The sequence below is a fragment of the Anolis sagrei genome, chromosome 4, assembly GCF_037176765.1.
Source record: "Anolis sagrei isolate rAnoSag1 chromosome 4, rAnoSag1.mat, whole genome shotgun sequence".
NCBI lineage: Eukaryota > Metazoa > Chordata > Lepidosauria > Squamata > Dactyloidae > Anolis > Anolis sagrei.
In genome coordinates, this window is record NC_090024.1 from 189,790,529 (window position 1) to 189,809,070 (window position 18,542).

The 18,542-nt window shown below is 40.7% G+C and overlaps 1 protein-coding gene across 5 annotated transcripts in view; it reads left to right on the forward strand.

Annotated features, from left to right (window-relative positions):
- The window catches only part of SCUBE3 (signal peptide, CUB domain and EGF like domain containing 3), a 143,533-nt gene extending 125,212 nt beyond the window's left edge, over window positions 1–18,321 (forward strand). For 4 of the 5 annotated variants that reach the window (XM_060773091.2, XM_060773092.2, XM_060773093.2 and 1 more), the window contains 12 exons: window positions 302–418; window positions 3,683–3,775; window positions 3,860–3,976; window positions 5,278–5,439; window positions 7,232–7,435; window positions 7,696–7,857; window positions 8,849–9,016; window positions 9,666–9,827; window positions 10,557–10,754; window positions 12,689–12,841; window positions 14,314–14,393; window positions 15,562–18,321. In XM_060773091.2, coding sequence (XP_060629074.1) covers window positions 302–418; window positions 3,683–3,775; window positions 3,860–3,976; window positions 5,278–5,439; window positions 7,232–7,435; window positions 7,696–7,857; window positions 8,849–9,016; window positions 9,666–9,827; window positions 10,557–10,754; window positions 12,689–12,841; window positions 14,314–14,393; window positions 15,562–15,711 — 1,766 coding nt within the window. In that variant the 3' untranslated portion in view covers window positions 15,712–18,321. The remainder of the gene's footprint in view (window positions 1–301; window positions 419–3,682; window positions 3,776–3,859; window positions 3,977–5,277; window positions 5,440–7,231; window positions 7,436–7,695; window positions 7,858–8,848; window positions 9,017–9,665; window positions 9,828–10,556; window positions 10,755–12,688; window positions 12,842–14,313; window positions 14,394–15,561) is intronic. The other variant, XM_060773095.2, reaches the window with a different exon arrangement.
- Window positions 18,322–18,542: the final 221 nt, after the last annotated feature.

Below are 18,542 nucleotides of genomic sequence, written 5' to 3' on the forward strand. Positions count from 1 at the left end.
TTGTGCCACAGAAATTCTATCCAAAAATTCTACCATTCGGATCTTTTTAAATGATTCTGCAAGTTGTGGCCCAGTACTGATAATTTAGATTTATAGACTGAATGCCTTCTTGAATCAGTAGTAAGCCAAAACACCCAGAGTAACACAAGCACACAACTTGTTGCCAAAACTCAGAGCTGAGCCAAGTGAAGACAATAATCTTGTTGGTTTTTTTCTGCTGGAGAATGAGGTGTGGCCCTCATCTCAGTGGCAGAGTCTACCTCATGCATGTTAATTGATGCTTTTTCTCCTCCTCTTCCAGAGATGGTGATATGCTTAGCCAGTGCAATACCGCCAAGAGCCACATTGTCCTGCAACAAGAATGGAAAGAGGGACAGCTGCTCTCTCACCTGTGCCTCCAAGGCTCGCTTTTTGCCCGGTAAGGGCACAAATCTTTCTCCTTCAATCACTTCAGGTGTTAAAATCTCTTAAGTTCCACAATACTCCTGGCACTGAATCATGATGAGGCCTCCTGACACTTTGCCACCTACTTTTTAATTCTTTGCACATGCACACACATGCTCTGGACCTTGCTCCAATAGCTCCCATTTTTCTATTGTTATATGCAGCCTCACTTCCTTGTCCTGCAGTCATTTCCTTTTATTCCACCCAGTCTCTGACTTACTTCCACATTAGTTTCCAAAGCCGTCATCCTGGGCTTGGTAGTCTTAGTGTGCTGAACATTCCTAACCCTTCACCGTGGTAGATAGAGTTGACAAAAATTGAAATCATGTGGAGGATGCCACTTTACAAGGAACCTATCTCAGAGACCTTCCAGACAGGCCCCAAAATGCAGGGCCTGTCACACTTTTACTGGACGCGTCCAAATGATGCCTCCAGTAAAAGCAAATTAATTTGGGACAAAGCAGATAAACCCTCTTTGTTCCAAATTAATTGGATACCTGGTAAGACCCGGATCTTTAGTAAGATCCAGGCCTTATCAGATGTGGGCCAAGTATGGACTGGGCCTGAAGACCGCATCACGTGACCCAAGGGCTCAATCCGCACAGCCTTCTTAGTTTTTTGGGCCCCATAAGCCTGGAAAACCAAGAGGGCACCCCTCCAAAGCCCTTAAAAGAAGAAATAACTTAGCTGGCCACCATTAAGGTATTCCTGCAGTCCTCCTGGTGCATAGAAATGACGCATCAGGAGGCTGAGTAGGAGTGATTTTCCTCCTTGCCCTCCTCGTCTCCTAGTGCATCTTTTCTATGTGCCAGGAGGACTCCAGGAATATCTTAATGGCGGCTGGCTAAGTTATTTCTAATTTTAAGAACTTTGGGGGGGGGGGGGGGTTGGGGTGGCTGGGTGTCATCCTGGTGACCAGCACGGTTTTTGGGGGGTGGACAATAATTCACACAAGGTGGGTTTTTAAAACCTGTTTTGGTACAAATTTGGGTGCTGTCTGGAATCGCCCTCAGAGGGTTTCCTAGTTTGATTTCTGTGGGCACTACAATTCAAGCAGGATATTGACAAGCTGGAATGTGTTCAGAGCAGGGCGATTAAAATAGGAAAAGATTTAGAAGGGGGCATGACAGCCATGTTTAACTATTTGAAATGATGTCATATTGAGAAAGAAACCAGCTTGTTTTCTGATGCTCTAAAACAGGGGTCCACAAACTTTTTAAACAGAGGGCCAGGTAACAATCCCTCAAACTGTTGGAGGGCCAGATTATAATTTGAAAAAAATGAATGAATTCCTATGCACACTGCACATACCTTATTTGTAGTGCAAAAAACACTTTAAAACAATACAATAATTAAAATGAAGAACAATTTTAATAAATATAAGCTTATTAGTATTTCGATGGGCCTACTTTTGGCTGATGAAATAGGATTGTTGTTGTTGTTGTTGTTGTTGTTGTTGTTGTGTGCTTTCAAGTCATTTCAGATTTAGGTTGACCCTGAGCAAGGGCCGGGTAAATGACCTTGGAGGGCCGTATCCGACCCCCGGGCCTTTTTCAAACTCTGCTCCTCCAGGTGTTTTGGACTTCAGTTACCACAATTCCTAACAGCTGGTAAACTGACAGATTTCCAGGATCTGAAGTCCAAAACACCTGGAGGAGGAGAGTTTGACAAACATTGCTCTCGAGATTAGGACATGGATTCAAACTCCAGAAAAAGATACATGATTCGGTAATGGCTAGCCATCAATGGCAAGAACATTAGACAGAAGACAGGTTCATGAACTGATGTTAATCCTGCTGTGTTAGCAAAAGAGCATAAATAACATGCAGGGCCAACACCATTATTTCTCTTCTTTTGGAAGCTGCCAAAGCCATAGTTGAGCCAACCGCTAATTGTAGGCAGCTGACATTGGCAGCTGCCCACCATTTTAATTTGCCCCAGAGTCATTTAGCAATGCTGCACCCAAGGACATAGTTGGAAATTAAGATGGTGTGTAACTCCCAGATGCACTCAAGAGATTGCATACAGCACTGCTGCTGCTATAGCTGCTCAGTATGGCTGCTCCTACCACCATCACTAAGTAATTCTTTTGTTAACACTTCATCAAAGTCACCTTTGATCCTGGAGGAGGACAGAGACTATTCTTAAGGAATAGGGGCTCAACATTGGGAGGTTGGTTGTTATCGCTTTTTCCTACTAAATACTTGCAGGGAGTGGGCAAATACTTTTCCCTATCTAGTATCTTTGGATCTTACTTAATATGAAGACCCCTACAAGCATGGACAGTGTGTATAGTGAAGTTTCCTCCAGGAGTTCAGTGTAGCTCGTTACCAAGAAAGATAGGATAAATTGTAGGCAGCCTTTATTTGCTCTTGGGTTGCACAACTGTTTTAATATTTCTTAAAGTTTGTTCATATAGTACACTTCTGATCACTTATACCTGAGAAATGTCAGCTACATGGGAGTCTCTGTGATCCAATTTAGCTAGCTGGGTCACCTCCCAATGTAATCTTGGGCCTGCCCTTGCCTCTTCTCTTTATGGAGAAGGACCTTCTTGTTCAATATTCTCCTGATCCCCAAGGTTTAATACTATATAGGGTTTGATATGGTTTTATATTACACAGGAAAGAGAATGCCTTCCTCATTCCACTCATATTACCCCAAAAGGAAAGACCAGGAGTGTTTTATTGGCTTTCAGTACCCATGCTCATGAAGTATTGAATAAGTGTACTGTTTCTTTGCAAGTCAGCATTGCTTCTCAGAGCTTGGGAAGGTTATCTCTTGATCACTGTTCCCAAAATCCCCTAGCCAGCATTCACCAAGCTGGCTGGAGAATTTTGGAAACACTGTTCCTGTAAACAGATATTAGTTGTACATCATACTTTTATTTTTGGCTCACACTCTCTAATGGGCTTGTGTGATTTGACTCATGTATGCCCTCCCCACTCCCCAGGCCTTGGGAATTTGTTCAAACTATTCAGTCTCTGGCATCAGCTAGACTCCTTTGATGTACTTTTACTTCATGGGGATTCTTTGGAGCATTGTTTATCCTTTCTTAATGCAAGTAATCAAAATAATATTGTAATGGGTTCCTGGAACTTTCTTCTTCCATGTGATTAGCGGACAAGATCAGGCCTGGGCCAGTCTTTCAAGAGTTGCAAATACATGCAGGTCCATGCAGGCAAACATTTAGAACTATTTGACCACAGATTCCCACTGATCTTCTTTCTCTTTACAGAGTCTGACAACAGTTATACAGTTAGCTGTGGGACCCCAATCTGGCGGCAGGGGCCTCCACCCAGGTCCAGTAATGGCAGCTATCCCTGTGTTGGTAAGCTTGATCACCTGAGTCCTCAGAGCTTCTCCCCAGACCTAGTTGGTTCCCTTGATGCTTAGCACCTGCCCTTTCTTTTAGAGACGGTCACTACTCCAATCAAACAAAAGGCTTCCTTCAAAATCAAGGATGCTAAGTGTCATTTGCATCCGCGCATGAAAGGCAAGCAGGAAGAGATGGTCAGGAATGCTGCACTAGGTGAGATAGTCCCTCATTTGTATGTTGTTTTGCAGAATTCCATTGCGTGTTTCCAATCTTAGATCATAATAAAAACAAGGAATCTTGTTGCACCTAAAATACTAAAATGTTGTATTTGGCATGAGCTTTAATAATCTGTGGTCCACATCATCATGTGCAAAGTGGACTGAAAAAAATCTGATGAAATGAGCCAATATCCATAAAGTTTATTTGTTGTGTAGGATTTTGTGAACTGTGGACAACTTCATATGTTGTATTCAATTATTCATTTACCGCAAGGAAAAACAAATGACTTTATCAGTATTCTCCCCATCGCTTCAAATGTCTTCAAAAACTATGCAGATTTCAGTGATTCTCAAATGGGAAGAAAGTTTCTGGCGTGGGGCAGAGGGAGGGAGATCCTCTAGCTCAGTGATTCTCAACCTCTGGGTCACCAGATCTTTTGGCCTTCAACAGCTGGTAAACTCCCAATCTCTGAAGATGCCTGCCATAGATGCAGATGAAATGTCAGGACAGAATGCTTCTAGAACATGGCCATATAGCCCGAAAAACCTACAACAACCCAGCTGATAAACTGGCTGGGATTTCTGGGAGTTGTAGTCCAAAACACCTGGGAACCCACAGATTGAGAACCACTGCACTAGCTGGTCCAATACATAACATCCAAGGCATGGGGCTAGCTAAGGATATGGAAGGCCATAGTTTTCCAGGATCTTTTCCTGGCTGTTTCCTTTCTGTTTTTGACTTTCAATGTCACTTGCTATGTGACATTGAGAGTCAAATCCTAGTGAGAACTGAGAAAAGGGCTTGAGCAGGATTCTTCATGTTGGGATGTTTAGACAGTTGAAAAGCCACTTTCTCATTTTTTCCTTGGACATTTGAATATTCTTTCTATGTCTCCTTCAGAGTGCCACTAGACTCGTTGTTGATGGCAGCAGTACTTTTTCTCTGACAACCTGACTCACACTCTGGAAAATAGTTCTTGTGTACATTCTATCCATAGTGATTTTGTGACTGGTAAACTCTTTTTTTTTACCTTGCCATAACAGCATATAATTCATGCTTTGAAAGCCAGGTTTCAGGGAAGAAGAGCTGGAGACTCTTAAATCTAAACTTCTGTGTGGGAATGTATCACTTTGTAATCATGCATAAGGAAGTGTCTTAACTGCTTATCAAGTAAGAGTTGAATCAAGAGACTTGGGATAAAGGAGAAGAATCCTTGAAAAAACAAAGGAAAATACCTGGCAGGTTTTCAGAGAGATTCTGTTGAAAGAATATTGACCCTGTGCCATCTCTATCAGGTGGGCCGGCTTCTTGCTCTGATTGCCAGGTGACTTTTGTGAACCTAAAGTGTGACTCATCAAAGAAAGGCAAAGGGCGCAGGGCTCGAAACTCTCCCAACAAGGAAGTGACACGCATTACATTGGAGTTTGAAGCTGAAATCAAACCTGAAGAGATCACAGGTAAGGAAGGCAACTGAAACGGTTCGGCTTTCCCAAAAGGGACCAGGGAGATTCCACATTTGGTATTTAATATAAAATGCCCAATCTTTGTTCACTCGCCATTCATGAAACACTCATGTGACATCATCCCCATGGTTCTTCAGGTTTTTTTTACTACATTTCTATATTTCCCAATTATAAAAACTACCAATACAGTAACCAACATCACGACATTAGTGAGTTACATACCTTCATTGGTAAAAGTATTGCAATTGAAAAAATATTGTATTGCTAAAGAAAACAGTTTTTATGGAATAAAATAGCAACCAGCAAAAAGAGTTATACTGAATATTTGCTTAGTCTTAAATGACTCTACTGCAGTCATAGCAAGAAATTCAATAGTGAGTGGAATTTACATTGTAGTTTCCCTTGTAGCTATTCAGAGCTCTTGGGCTCTTGCCTTCTTGTCCCTGAAAATCTATATCCTTGTTCACCACACAGGTAAACAAGCAGTAAATTGACTGCCTTTATAAGTGAATGAAGCAGATTACAAAGACTTGGTACAATTGCCAGCAAAAGAGAAGGCGTATGGTGCGGCTCGTGGTGTCCCGCACACTCTCCCTCCTCTCATCAGGCTTTGGCACCCTTTCCCTCCCCCCATCAGAGGGCAGAAAGGACACCACCCTTTCTGCCATCACACAGCAAAAAGGGGAGGAAAGTGCTGGTAGCTCCATTGGAGCTACACAAATTACACTTTCCTCCCCATAGTGGAGGAGAAAACATGTTTTTGAGGAATGTGGGCAGGGCCTGCTGTGCGTCATGTGATGGCATGAAAGTGACACACATAAAAGCAGCAAAACAGGGCAAAAATGCACCTTGTGAAGAGCTCCAAGAACCCATAGTCAAGAAATCAGAGGAAAGCTAATATTTGGGAGAGCACCTTTAGTGGAACTTGACATGTTTCTGAAATATAAAGATATATCATTAAATACTAAAGTTAGAAATATTCCAGACTCGTATTTCCATTTTCTATGTATGGTTGTGAAAGCTGGACAATTAAAAAAAAAACTGATAGGAAGAAAATCAAATAATTTGAAATGGGTGCTGGGGGAGAGTTCTACATATACTGTGGATTGCTAATAAAGGGATATTGGAGCAAATTGAACCTGAAATCTCCCTGAAAGCCAAGATTACTAAACTGAAACTGTTGTACTTTGGACATATCATGGGAAGACATGACTCACTTAGAAAAGGAATAGTGCAGTAGGAAAAGGGGAAAATCACATGATAGATGGATAGACAAAATCAATCATGGGCAAACTTTGGCCCTCCAGGTGTTTTGGACTTCAACTCCCAGAAATCCCTGCCAGTACCAGATGTTGCCCATGCCTGGACTAAGTCTGCCCTTGAGTCTGCAAGACCTGAGCAGGGCCACTTGGAAGTCTCTCATAGGGTTGCCATAAGTCAAAGTCAATTTGATGGCAGTTAACAAATGATGATGGCACATACCACAAAGAATGGTGGCTTTTGTTGTCATGTGCTTTCTGATTTTTGGTGACCTTACGATAAACCTATCATGGAGTTTTCTTGTCAAGATTTATTTGCAGTGGGTTTAGCTTTACCTTCCTCTGAGACCGACAGATTGTGACTTGCCTAAGTTCACTACTGGGCTTCTCTGGCTGAGTGGGCATTCAAACCCTGAGCCTTAAAAGTCATTGGCCATACTCTCATGAATGGTGGTTGGTGAGGTCATAAAAAAATACCTCTCATACTAAGACTAGGTAATAGCATGGTCTTCTTCCCTTATCTCCAGCCAGCTGCAATCTGAATTGTGTGAGGCAGAAGGTGGAGAAGAAACTGAAGTCAGCCATCAAAGCCCTGAAGAAATCCATAAACCAGGAACGATTCCTGATCCGTTTTTCAGGAATGGAATACGAGGTGGCACGAAAGCTGAGCATGACTCCGGAAAGGCAGGAGAACTGTGGTCCAGGGCAACAGAGACTGGGACCCAAGTGTGGTAAGAAAGCAACCTGAATACCTTGGGAGTGAGGAAAGGAAGGGCAAAATGACCATTTTCAGCTTAACTGCAAGCCTGTAGTGCTATGTTGCTGCTTGAAGCCCTCGTTGCCAATTCTAACATCTATGGCAGCCGCATGTGCTTATAGACATAGCTACAGTTACTGCGGTCAAATTGGGCAAGTGGCGATCCAAAGGACCAGGGATATCTTGAGCATTGTCATTTTACTTGTGTCACTAGCACATTTGCCTCTCTCTTAGTTAGCTGCCTGCAAGGAACATATTACCATGGCCAGATGGAGCAGTGCGTCCCTTGTCCTCCAGGGACCTACCAGGAGAAAGAAGGCCAGCTCTCTTGTGATCTTTGCCCTGGAAGTGATGCTTATGGGCCAGCTGGAGCAACAAATATAAGCACCTGTGCAGGTACAGGGATGAGCTGCAAGGTACCTTAAGCCTATAGTCGGGATTCAGTATCCTAGTACACTTGCAAAATTGCCTCTGAGAAAGTAAAATTATGGCTAGGAGAAATTCAGCCCAGACACCAAGCAAATAAACCATTAGGGAAAATCTTCCTGTCATAAAAATAGGCAACGCTAGGTAAATATAATGGACTCTGGAACCTCATATTACTGTTGACTTTAAAAAACATTAACAATATTTTTAAAAACAATAGTGCTAGCAATTGGGATCCCTAGTAAAGGGAATTGAATTAATGGTATTCCAAATACCAAAACAAGGCCACTAGTTTGGGAGTAATGGCACTCAACTGAAATATTTCATTCAGTTAGTAAAATCCCAAGTTACTGGTTTTGTATGTAAGAATATGGCACCTGCTGCAGCTTTTGATTTCCTACAATAATATCTTGGTGTTGTCTCTGGAAAAGAGCCCTGATTCATGTGGGGCTACAGCTGTACACATATTCCAGGCTATATCCTAATTCTCTGAAAAATGAGATGTAAACACTAATTGACTTTAATGGCATTCAGAAAAAGGGCAAAATGTGCAAGAGAGAGAGTATGCCAAGCAAATATACAGAATCTATTCCCGGTTAATACTATTGCTGCCTCTGGTAGTCCTTCTGAAAGTTCAAAATTTACAACAATGCTATGAGAAGTGAAACAATTTCCTGGTTTTATGAAGTCTCACCAGGTAGTTCAGCTTTGTGTCCCAGTTTATCCAAACCTTGTTCAGTACCAGGACTTGGATAAATGGTTTTTACATTCCAGTGCAGAGGTACAATTGTTGCCTGAGGCAACAAGATCTGGGATGGTGAATGGCTCCCATGGCCCTCTCCCATGGGTCCACAGCTTAGAGTGCATGTTGCATGCAGCTGGTACTTTAGAAGCAACGTTGGGGAGGAGAGTTATTTCATTTGGTCCAATAACCATCTTTTTTTCTTTTGGTGGCCAACAGGTCAGTGTCCCCCTGGCCAGTACTCTGTGGATGGTTTCAAACCCTGCCAGCCATGTCCACGTGGGACTTACCAGCCTGAAGCTGGCCGAGCTTTGTGTTTCCATTGCGGTGGAGGATTGAACACCAGGCATGATGGAGCCTTTTCCTTCCAAGACTGTGATACAAAAGGTATGCTTGGGGCAGCAGCTGGGTCTGAAAGTACAGGTGATACCTGTGCCAATCACCAAGGGTGAAGGTTGGAGCAAAGACTATCTTGACTCAGCTTCTTTTGGATGAATTGAACACTCATATCAATTTGGTTGTATTCTCCAAATTATTCTAGCACGTGATATTTTTCAATAATCTGCCAGACTAATTGAGCTAGAAACAACAAAGTGTAGCAAGCTGGTTAGGAGATTAATCTGTCAACCACAAAAGATAAGATCCACATTATGAGAACCCATTTATTGATGCAACTGGGATATATATTTCCATTCCTGTAATAAAGTATGACCCCCATATCTGCAAAACTGGTACCTACAATTTCATTTACATTTCTGACATATTTCTGACAAAATGTAATTTCTAGGCATTTTGTAGACCCTCCAGTATAACTCTATGATATTTCTGGACCATAAATAATTCATTTCTATAGGGTTCTCTGTCACCAACCATTAGGTCCATATAGAATTCCAACATGATTAGTTAGGGCACGTTATCACCACTGCTTCTATTACATTTAATGCTGCAGGTGATTTTTGACTTACAGAAATGTTTCCTGGTTTTATGATTTTTCAAAAAACGTCCCTGACATTTTTCTTTTCTCTTCAATATATAGTTCAATGTTCCCCAGGCCATTATTATAACACCACTGTCCATCGCTGCATCCGCTGTGCTATAGGCACCTACCAGCCAGACTTTCGTCAGAACTACTGCATCACATGTCCTGGAAATACCACCACAGATTTTGATGGCTCAACCTCTGTGTCACAGTGCAAAAGTATGCTTTAGTCTCTTTAAATGATTTTTTTATTTATTATTTACCAATTTTGTCCCCTGCCCTTTTCACCTCAAAGGGGACTCAAAGCAGCCTTACAGAAGGCAACAATTTGATGTCACACATATACGGTACATATCAATAAAATAAACAAATGATGTAAAATTTGAGGGGAGGGAAGCATTGTTATGTATGGATATGACCTTGCTTTCCTCTTATTTTTCCTTATGAAAATAAACTTCTCTCTAGTGTCTTAGGAGACTTGACTATAGACCAGAGATTTCCAAATTGTGTGTCGTTACACTGCAGTGTGTAGGTGTGCCGCATAAACATAATTAGAAACCTCTGAGCCTTCGTGAAATAAACAATAAATGACATATTTTAGATTTTAGATGCATGTGTAAAAAGCATGTCACCAACATGAAATATTAGGAAAGCTCTGCTATAACAGCGCTCCATGCAGTCATGCTGGCCACATGACATTGGAGGTGTCTATGGACAATGCAGGCTCTTTAGCTTAGAAATGGAGATGAGCACCACCCCCCAGAGTCAGACACGACTGGACTTAATGTCAGGGGAAAACCTTTACCTACCATACCTGCTATAGACAGATGTTTATCACTGATCTTTGTCACATCTCAGAAACAGGATAGTGTCCCAGTCTACCTTTTACAGCGAAATACAGTGTGTTCCCTATTCATGTTACAGTCATCTCTGTCTGTTTCCTTCCAGACCGTCAGTGTGGAGGGGAGCTGGGCGAGTACACTGGCTATATTGAGTCTCCAAATTACCCTGGAAACTATCCTGCAAATGTGGAGTGCACTTGGAATATCAACCCTCCTCCAAAGCGCAAGATCCTTATTGTGGTGCCTGAAATTTTCCTGCCATCTGAGGATGAATGTGGGGATGTTCTAGTTATGCGGAAAAACTGTAGGTAACCAAATGCTGTGTTGAGGTTATGCAGAGGATAGTGGGGCAATGGGAACCAGTCTAGACTTTTTCCCAACATTCTGGACTGCAGGAACCTTGGGGAATAGAGGAGGCTTTGTCTCCTTATCAATTCCAGTGAGTGATTAAGGAAAGTGAACTATGTTTATCAAGGTGATGTCTAAATAAGTAAATACCAAGTCAAGTCTGCAACTTTATGCTATCAGTTGTCACATGATTTCTGCTACCTATAGTATCATTTGTAGTGGTGCTGTTGCAGAGCAGGTCTTGAGAAAAGCAGAAACTCCTTTTTCCAGGAAATGGTCATGTTAAGAGTACAATGCAAACAATCCAAGATACTCCAGACCATAGAATCAAAGAGTTGGAAGAGACCTCCAACCCCCTGCCAAGAAGCAGGAATATTGCATTCAAATCACCCCTGACAGATGGCCATCCAGCCTCTGTTTAAAAGCTTCCAAAGAAGGAACCTCCACCACACTCTGGGGCAGAGAGTTCCACTGCTGAATGGCTCTAATAGTCAGGAAGTTCTTCCTCATGTTCAGATGGAATCTCCTTTCTTGTAGTTTGGACTATAGCTCTGAGAATTATCTAGGCAGCATGGTAACTAGCCATGTTAGCTCTAGGATTCTGAGAGTTGCAGTCCACAAAAGTAACTTAAAATTATTTTGAATAAATAGGAATTTTGTGCAAAAAACAAGATTTTGTGCACCAAAAATGTGGAATTTTCTGTGGAAAATACATTGTTTCGTACACTATTTATATGCACCCCCCTCCATTTTCACACATTTTGTTTTCTGAAAACACTTTTAAATTACCAAATATGGAACAAAGTACATCTCACAGTGTTGGCTATTTTCTCATTGGGATGTCTTTGTGCCAAGATACGGTTAAATGCAAGTATTCTTCATATATCTCTTCCTGAAACCTCTTTATGTTGACAACTTGGCTGTCCTACATTGAAGGACATTTGGTTCTTCTGGACTAAGTGAGTTACAGGTTAGGAGTGAACTTAAAGAAAGCTTTAAAAGTCCTTCTCAAAAATGCTAAATAAAAAAACCCCATCTATCCCTGGTAAAATCCTGTGAGTGATTGCACAATAAGAATCTTGTCTGAAAACATTATGAAATGTAGTGTTAATATAGTGGACAAAGTGTGATCTTCCAGTTTGCTAAACTGCAACTTCAAGCATTTTTATTGGAAGCTATTCCCGTCATTCTTTAGCTATTCTGCTGAAGAATGATAAGCGTTATTGATCATCCTTGATCTAGAAAATTTTCCTCAGGAACCCATAATAACCCCTTTGAAAGTTACAAAAAGGAAAATGTACATGTGTTCCTTGTCCATCTACATGGCATAATGGGACAACTGTATGATCAGCACAGGTGGTTTAGTCTACATTTTTGTGATATTAGTTTAAGAACTGCCCAAAGATGTTTTTAACCCTACTGTATCTTTCCATTGCTTCTTCTGTCTTTTCCCTCTCTGTAGAAAAATGCTTGTGGAGTTGTCTGCACAATATATACTTTTTGCGCCCTCATTCTAGTTTTCTTTCATAATGTGTTTTCTCCTTTTAGGAAGTATAATCTTGTTGGGCCACAAATATGATATGCATGTCCATATTCCTCAAAGGTAGCCATTAAGCTACTGAATATGAAATCTAAATAGCCCTTTTAGATATTCTGTCCTAATTTGAGAAAGGACATAGCCTTGTCATTAATTAAGCTACCTTCCTTGGACAAAGACTCCAGAATAGAACAAATGCACCTACTTTTATCTCAAGTAGAGATAAAAAAAGTAGAAAAGGTCCTGCTTAAACTACTAAGGTCCCTTTCCTCCCCACACCAGCTGTTTTAACACAATCGTTCTGCAAATATGTTGTCTGTATGACATTGGTTTTGTTGTGTTCTTCCCTGTAGCCTCTCCTTCCTCAATCACAACCTATGAGACGTGCCAGACCTATGAAAGGCCCATTGCCTTCACTGCTAGGTCTCGAAAACTGTGGATTAACTTTAAAACTAGTGAAGCCAACAGTGCTAGAGGTTTCCAGATCCCATATGTTACTTATGATGGTAAGTTGGAGGAAGCTATTGTTGTAGGTGAATGTGCAGCCGGCACCCTGGAAATGTTGCTTCATTCCTAGACAAAAACTCTGAATGATGGAGTCTGAAAGCATCCCCTGGTCGCACCTCTGTCATCATTCCACCCTTAACATTCCCAATCTCATCTGATTTTCTAAACTAAACAGTTATAGTTAGTAGTTAGATGTGGGATGATCAGAAAATACTAGGGATCTCCAGACTGAACTAAGAAACCTGACTGAAACTCTGGAGAGCTACTGCCAGTCAAATTGTCAATACTGATCCCACTTCACAATGTACATCCATTGAAGACCGCACTTCTGCAAAGCCCACACATAATTGTATATGCAGAGGCTTCAACTGGTGTCTGTTTAAATGGAGAGCAGGATGGCTTGGTATCTGGAGAGGCCCCAGAAGGTGACCCTTCTCCATGAATTGACTACATGTGGAGGTGTGTGAAGGTTAAAGCAAAATCAAAATAGAAACAGAATGTGAAGTCCTAACACCTCCTTTTATGTTCAGATGATGACTATAATGCAGTTTTCTTCAAAGCAGTGTAGATCATTTAAAAATTCTGTTCCTAATGAGAAATACACATAAGTGAAACAAATGCTGAGTAGTGAAGCCTTGGGAAGCATCTCATATAAAAATTACAGGCAATTTCCTCAAGGGCCACAGAAATATGACAATAGTTTATTTGCCACAGTTCTGTGTTACCATGAACAGAACAACACAGAAGGGTGTAGTTTCTACAAGCCACTTGTAGAAACTACACCCTTCTGTGTTGTTCAGTTCATTCACACTGTTATTTGTTCATATCTTCCAGTTCTCAATTCTGGAACAATCAAGCACCCTCCAAATGGCTTGAGACTATAGCTCGTATTATTCCCAGCTATCTTGGCTCTTAGGGGGTGCTTGTTCATTTGGTAGAACATGAAGTTTGAGAAGGTTGCTGTAAGACTAATGCTTTAGGAAATATGCATACAAAATTTCCTTAAAATATTTTTAAATAGTATTTGTTAAATCTTAAATGTAGAAAAAAAATCTTAATTTGATTGGGAAGTCCCTTCTTTCCTTCTACCACTGCCAATATATTATTCCTTTCTACCCTCCTCTATGTTGTCCCATAATTCTTTGGAATTCTTTGTCCTTGAATCCCATAAATCGGCCTGGTTCTCTTCTCTTCATGATCTGTATGTATGTATTGAACATCTTTCTTTAATTATCCAACAAACAAAGACTCCCATGTTGATAAATCACAGTTTCCCCCAAAAGATCTATGTCACTGAGTTACTCTGAAATATGGAATGGCACTCTTATTATATAAATTTAGAAGAAATGAAGAATGTACTATACCAAAACATAACAATTAAAAAGTGTATATGTGTGTAAATATTGATGAGTTTCCTGATTATATTTCTTTACTGACTGTCTACTTGACCTTTTCTCTCCTAACAATGCAGAAGATTATGAACAGCTGGTGGAGGACATTGTTCGAGATGGAAGGTTATATGCTTCTGAAAACCATCAAGAAATCCTAAAGGCAAGGCTGTTTCCTTGCATTATTGGGGTTAAACATCTTGCCTAAAACAAACTGTGGTGATGTGTTGGTTTTGGCCTTTAAAGCTCTATACGGTTTGTGTCCAGATTACCTTCAAGATTGCCTTTTCTTGTACAATCCATCCCTTAGGACACTGATGTTCTCTGGCGGATGCTTAGTTCAACTAGCCAGAACTGGTGACCTCCACTCAGAGAGAGGACCTTTTCATTGGTCATCCCACGACTGTGGAATGACCTGCCAGAAGAGATCTGACAGCTAAAACAACTGTTAGAATTTAAGACACAACTTCAGACCTGTCTCTTCTGGCAGGCCTAACCAGTCACAAGTGACTAGACTGGAGGAGTGTTCCTTTAATACTGCTGGATCTCTCGGTATTTTGTGATATCATCAACCATGGTATCATTTTGGGTTGTTTCTCTGAGATGGGGCTTAAATAGACTTTTTTTTACAGAGGCTCCAGTCTTTCAGTTGGTTTAAAATGCTGCAGCCAGTCTTTTGACCAGAGCTGCTTACAGCGATTATGGAACTCCACTGTTGAAACAACTTGGCCACTGGTTTGTTTCTGGGCACATTCCTGCTGCTATTTTTTTTTCCTTTAAAACCTCACATATCTTGGATTCGGACTATCTGAACACTGCATATCTTTATATAGACCAGTGCAAGCTGTAAGATCCTTAAGAGAGGATTTTCTTTCAGTCCCACCACTTTCGTAGGCATGGTTGGTAAGGAAAGAGGTGAGAGCCATATCTGTGGTTGGTCTGGGTTGAGGAACTCCCTTCCACAGACAGTCCAGTTGGCTCCCTCCTAGCTCTCTTCCTGCTGGCAAGCAAAGAGGTTTTTATTTAGACAAGCATATTGGTTTTAACTAAAATGTATATCTGTATTTTGAATATTTTGTTGAAACTACAATTTAAGTGTTTTAAATGTCTTTAATAATATTGGTATTTAGTACCTTTTTGTGTTTGTAAATCATTTTTTTTCTGGATCCTTGTAGAATAATTGAATCCCATTTTGGGAGAAAGGTGGAATATAAGTGTAATAAATAAATATATAACATTGCAGGGCTGCAATTTAGCAACATCTGGAAAGCACCCAATTCCTAACCCTGCCTTGAAGGTTAATGCAGCTGTTCTATTTGTTTTTCCTGCAGGACAAGAAGCTGATCAAAGCATTCTTTGATGTGCTGGCTCACCCACAGAATTACTTCAAATACACAGAGAAACACAAGGAGATGCTGCCACGCTCCTTCATCAAACTCCTCCGCTCCAAAGTTTCCAGCTTTCTGAGACCTTACAAATAGCCCCTTGGCATTTGCACCAGCCTTCTAGGCCCCTCAACAGCCAAGAAAACTTCTTTTCTAACACTTATTCTTGTTTTTCCAGTGACTTTTTCTACAAATACAACCCCTGATCCAGTCTATCAATACGCAGAAGTCTCTAATCATTGGTCTTTCCTTGGCTTTTCTTCAGCCCCAATTCACTGTTCACATTATTCACAGAAGGAGCAACTAGCAGCCATGAGGAATATAATCCCATCCCCTGTGCTTTCCCTACTGGGGTCTCAACCGATGGGGATTACACATCTTATTAAGTGAGGCTCTCTCACAAGGGGCCTTTACTGAGACCTGTCACTCCAGGCATATCTCAACTTTCTCCCATATACACAAAAAATGTGCAGCCCTTTGTGCTGCAGGACAGTTATCAAAGAGGCTGTTGAGGCACCTCTCTGCATGACTGTTTCTGCCATCATGAAATGCCTCCATTTCTGGGACACAGGCGAAATGAGGGACTTTGAGAAGCTGCTAAGCGATGGTGGTGGTCCAGCCGAACTCTCTTGTGAAGAACTGGGGACAAAGGATGTCCAGAATGCAGAAGGTGATGCCTTATTTAAGACTGTCATGCTTTTAAAAGAAAAATAAATAAATCAGGCACAGTCTTGCAGAGAGGATATAAATATATATAAATTGTTGGCAAGATCGTTCAGAAGAAAAAAAGAGAGAGAGATGGCAAGTGTGAAAGAAAATGGCCCATGTTTGTGTGACAGCAAGTTTAGTGACTAGAAGACCACATGGTGGAGTCTGACTTTTGTGTTTGAAGAAAGCATGGCCTAGCCATGTTCTCTTAAGGAATGATGTCTGGAAAAGGGGGAAGCAAAACTTGGTGAAAAGCGAGACTATCCAATGTGATTTCTCCCCCATGGACACTTGTGATGTGAGTTCAGACTTCTTGCAAGCTCTGCCAAAGAGTAACTCGGTGATGACAAAAGAGAAAACAGTGTGAAGGGCAGGAGTGAGTGAATGTTTGTGCACTAGGATATTCTCCTTTCTACCTTTTTCATATTATTAAGTGCAATCATTTTGAGTTGTCTTTATATTATTTAGAGGGATTTTTTTCTACTAGAAACTGCAATATTTATACCTGCCTGAGAAAAGAGAATGTGTGTGAGAGAGAGTGCATGTGTTAATAATGAAACAGCAAAGAATACAGACAAGGAGTTGGTGAAATGATGACTAAATGTGACTTAAGTTTTCAGCTCTTGAAATCTTTTGATTTCTTCAACCACGGTAACTAAATCCCAGTTTAAACCCAGAAAAGCAAACTCAGGGCCCTTCCACACAGGCAGAAAGGCAGAAAATCCCACATTATCTGAGTGTGGACTCAGATAACCCAAAAGATATTGTTGGATTTTCTGCCTAGGATAGAGGGCTGTGTGGAAGAGCCCTCAACCATCCTGTAAACTAGTTAAGGTCCAGGAAATAAGCTGACTACAAATCATGTTTTGGTCACAAGCAGCTTTTAAGAATTGGTCAGATTTTCTTAATCAGGAAACTCATCAAATTTTCTTGATAGACAGGGAAATTTTGATAACTTTCAGATTTGAGAACCCCTTTTGAATATTTCAGGAGTCTCTGGTTTCTAAAATAAGACATCTTGGAAATCACACATTTTTTCCCTTAAACCCTGATTGTCAGTGAAGAGAGAAATGTTTTATGCACATTCTCAAAGGCAATCTCATCTTCGTATGTTCTGTGGTAGACACCCTAGAATGAATAGGGGCTTTGGAGTCCTTGCTAATATTAGCCCTGAACAACATGATTTCTGGATCAGTTTAAGGTTTCCCTGCAGGATCTTATATCCTTTCAAGTGCAAATACTTGTGGGGAATTTCAAACTTACACTGGTGTAATTGTTGCCTTCTCTGAGCCATGACCTGAAATTAGGAAACCAAATTGTCACCTGAACAGGCCTGCACTTGGGCAGGATAATCTCCATTTGCTGGCACTGGAGCTTTTCTACATGGATATTATTAGCTTGCTATTCCTCCCATCTACACCTTGATCCATAGTCTAATAAAATATACTGGAACTGTTTCAGTAATAAAGTAGAATTGGAAATAAAATGCAGCAGATTTCACCATAAGAGCTAATACAGCATACAGCAACAATCCCATCAGATAGATTTCCCTCTACAATATGTATTTATTATGGGATGCGAGAGACACCCATGTTTATTAAGAGGAAGATGAAGATGCAGAGGGTGAAATAGAAGCCAACTTTGAAAATAAAATGCATGATGCATTTGGCTTAAGAATTCTACCTACATTCTGGCTAGATCTCTTGTTTTCATTTTGTCATAATCCAGATGTGGAAATTCCAAAAGGTTTAAAAAGCTGAAAATACTTTCTGAACATAGGAAATATAACAATGTTTAGACAACAGAGCCAAAATATTTATAACTGCATTTTGAGGTGTACCACAGTCCATTATCTCCTGCCCAAAAAAAAAAAAAAGATGAAAAAGGTGTAGTCCATAAAGTTATTTGCACTTGATAAAAGAAATTGTATCTGAACTTGTAAAAAGAGAAGTTTGCATTTTGTATTGTCTTTTTTAATTATTAAATGGAATTTCTTGGTGTTGTGTTGATGTTTCAGATTTATGTTTTCTGCCCCTTGTTTGTAAATTCCTCAAGTTTACTATTGCTTGGAGTTCCGTTGTGCTCCCTTTGCTCTCTCTTTTTCTTTTCTAACAGCTCTTTGGAAACTCATTCCACTTACCATTATATGGCTTCCAGAATGCAAGAGTTGAGTTTCAAAACTTAGTGGAAGTAACATTTCTGTATTGATATTGAAAGTG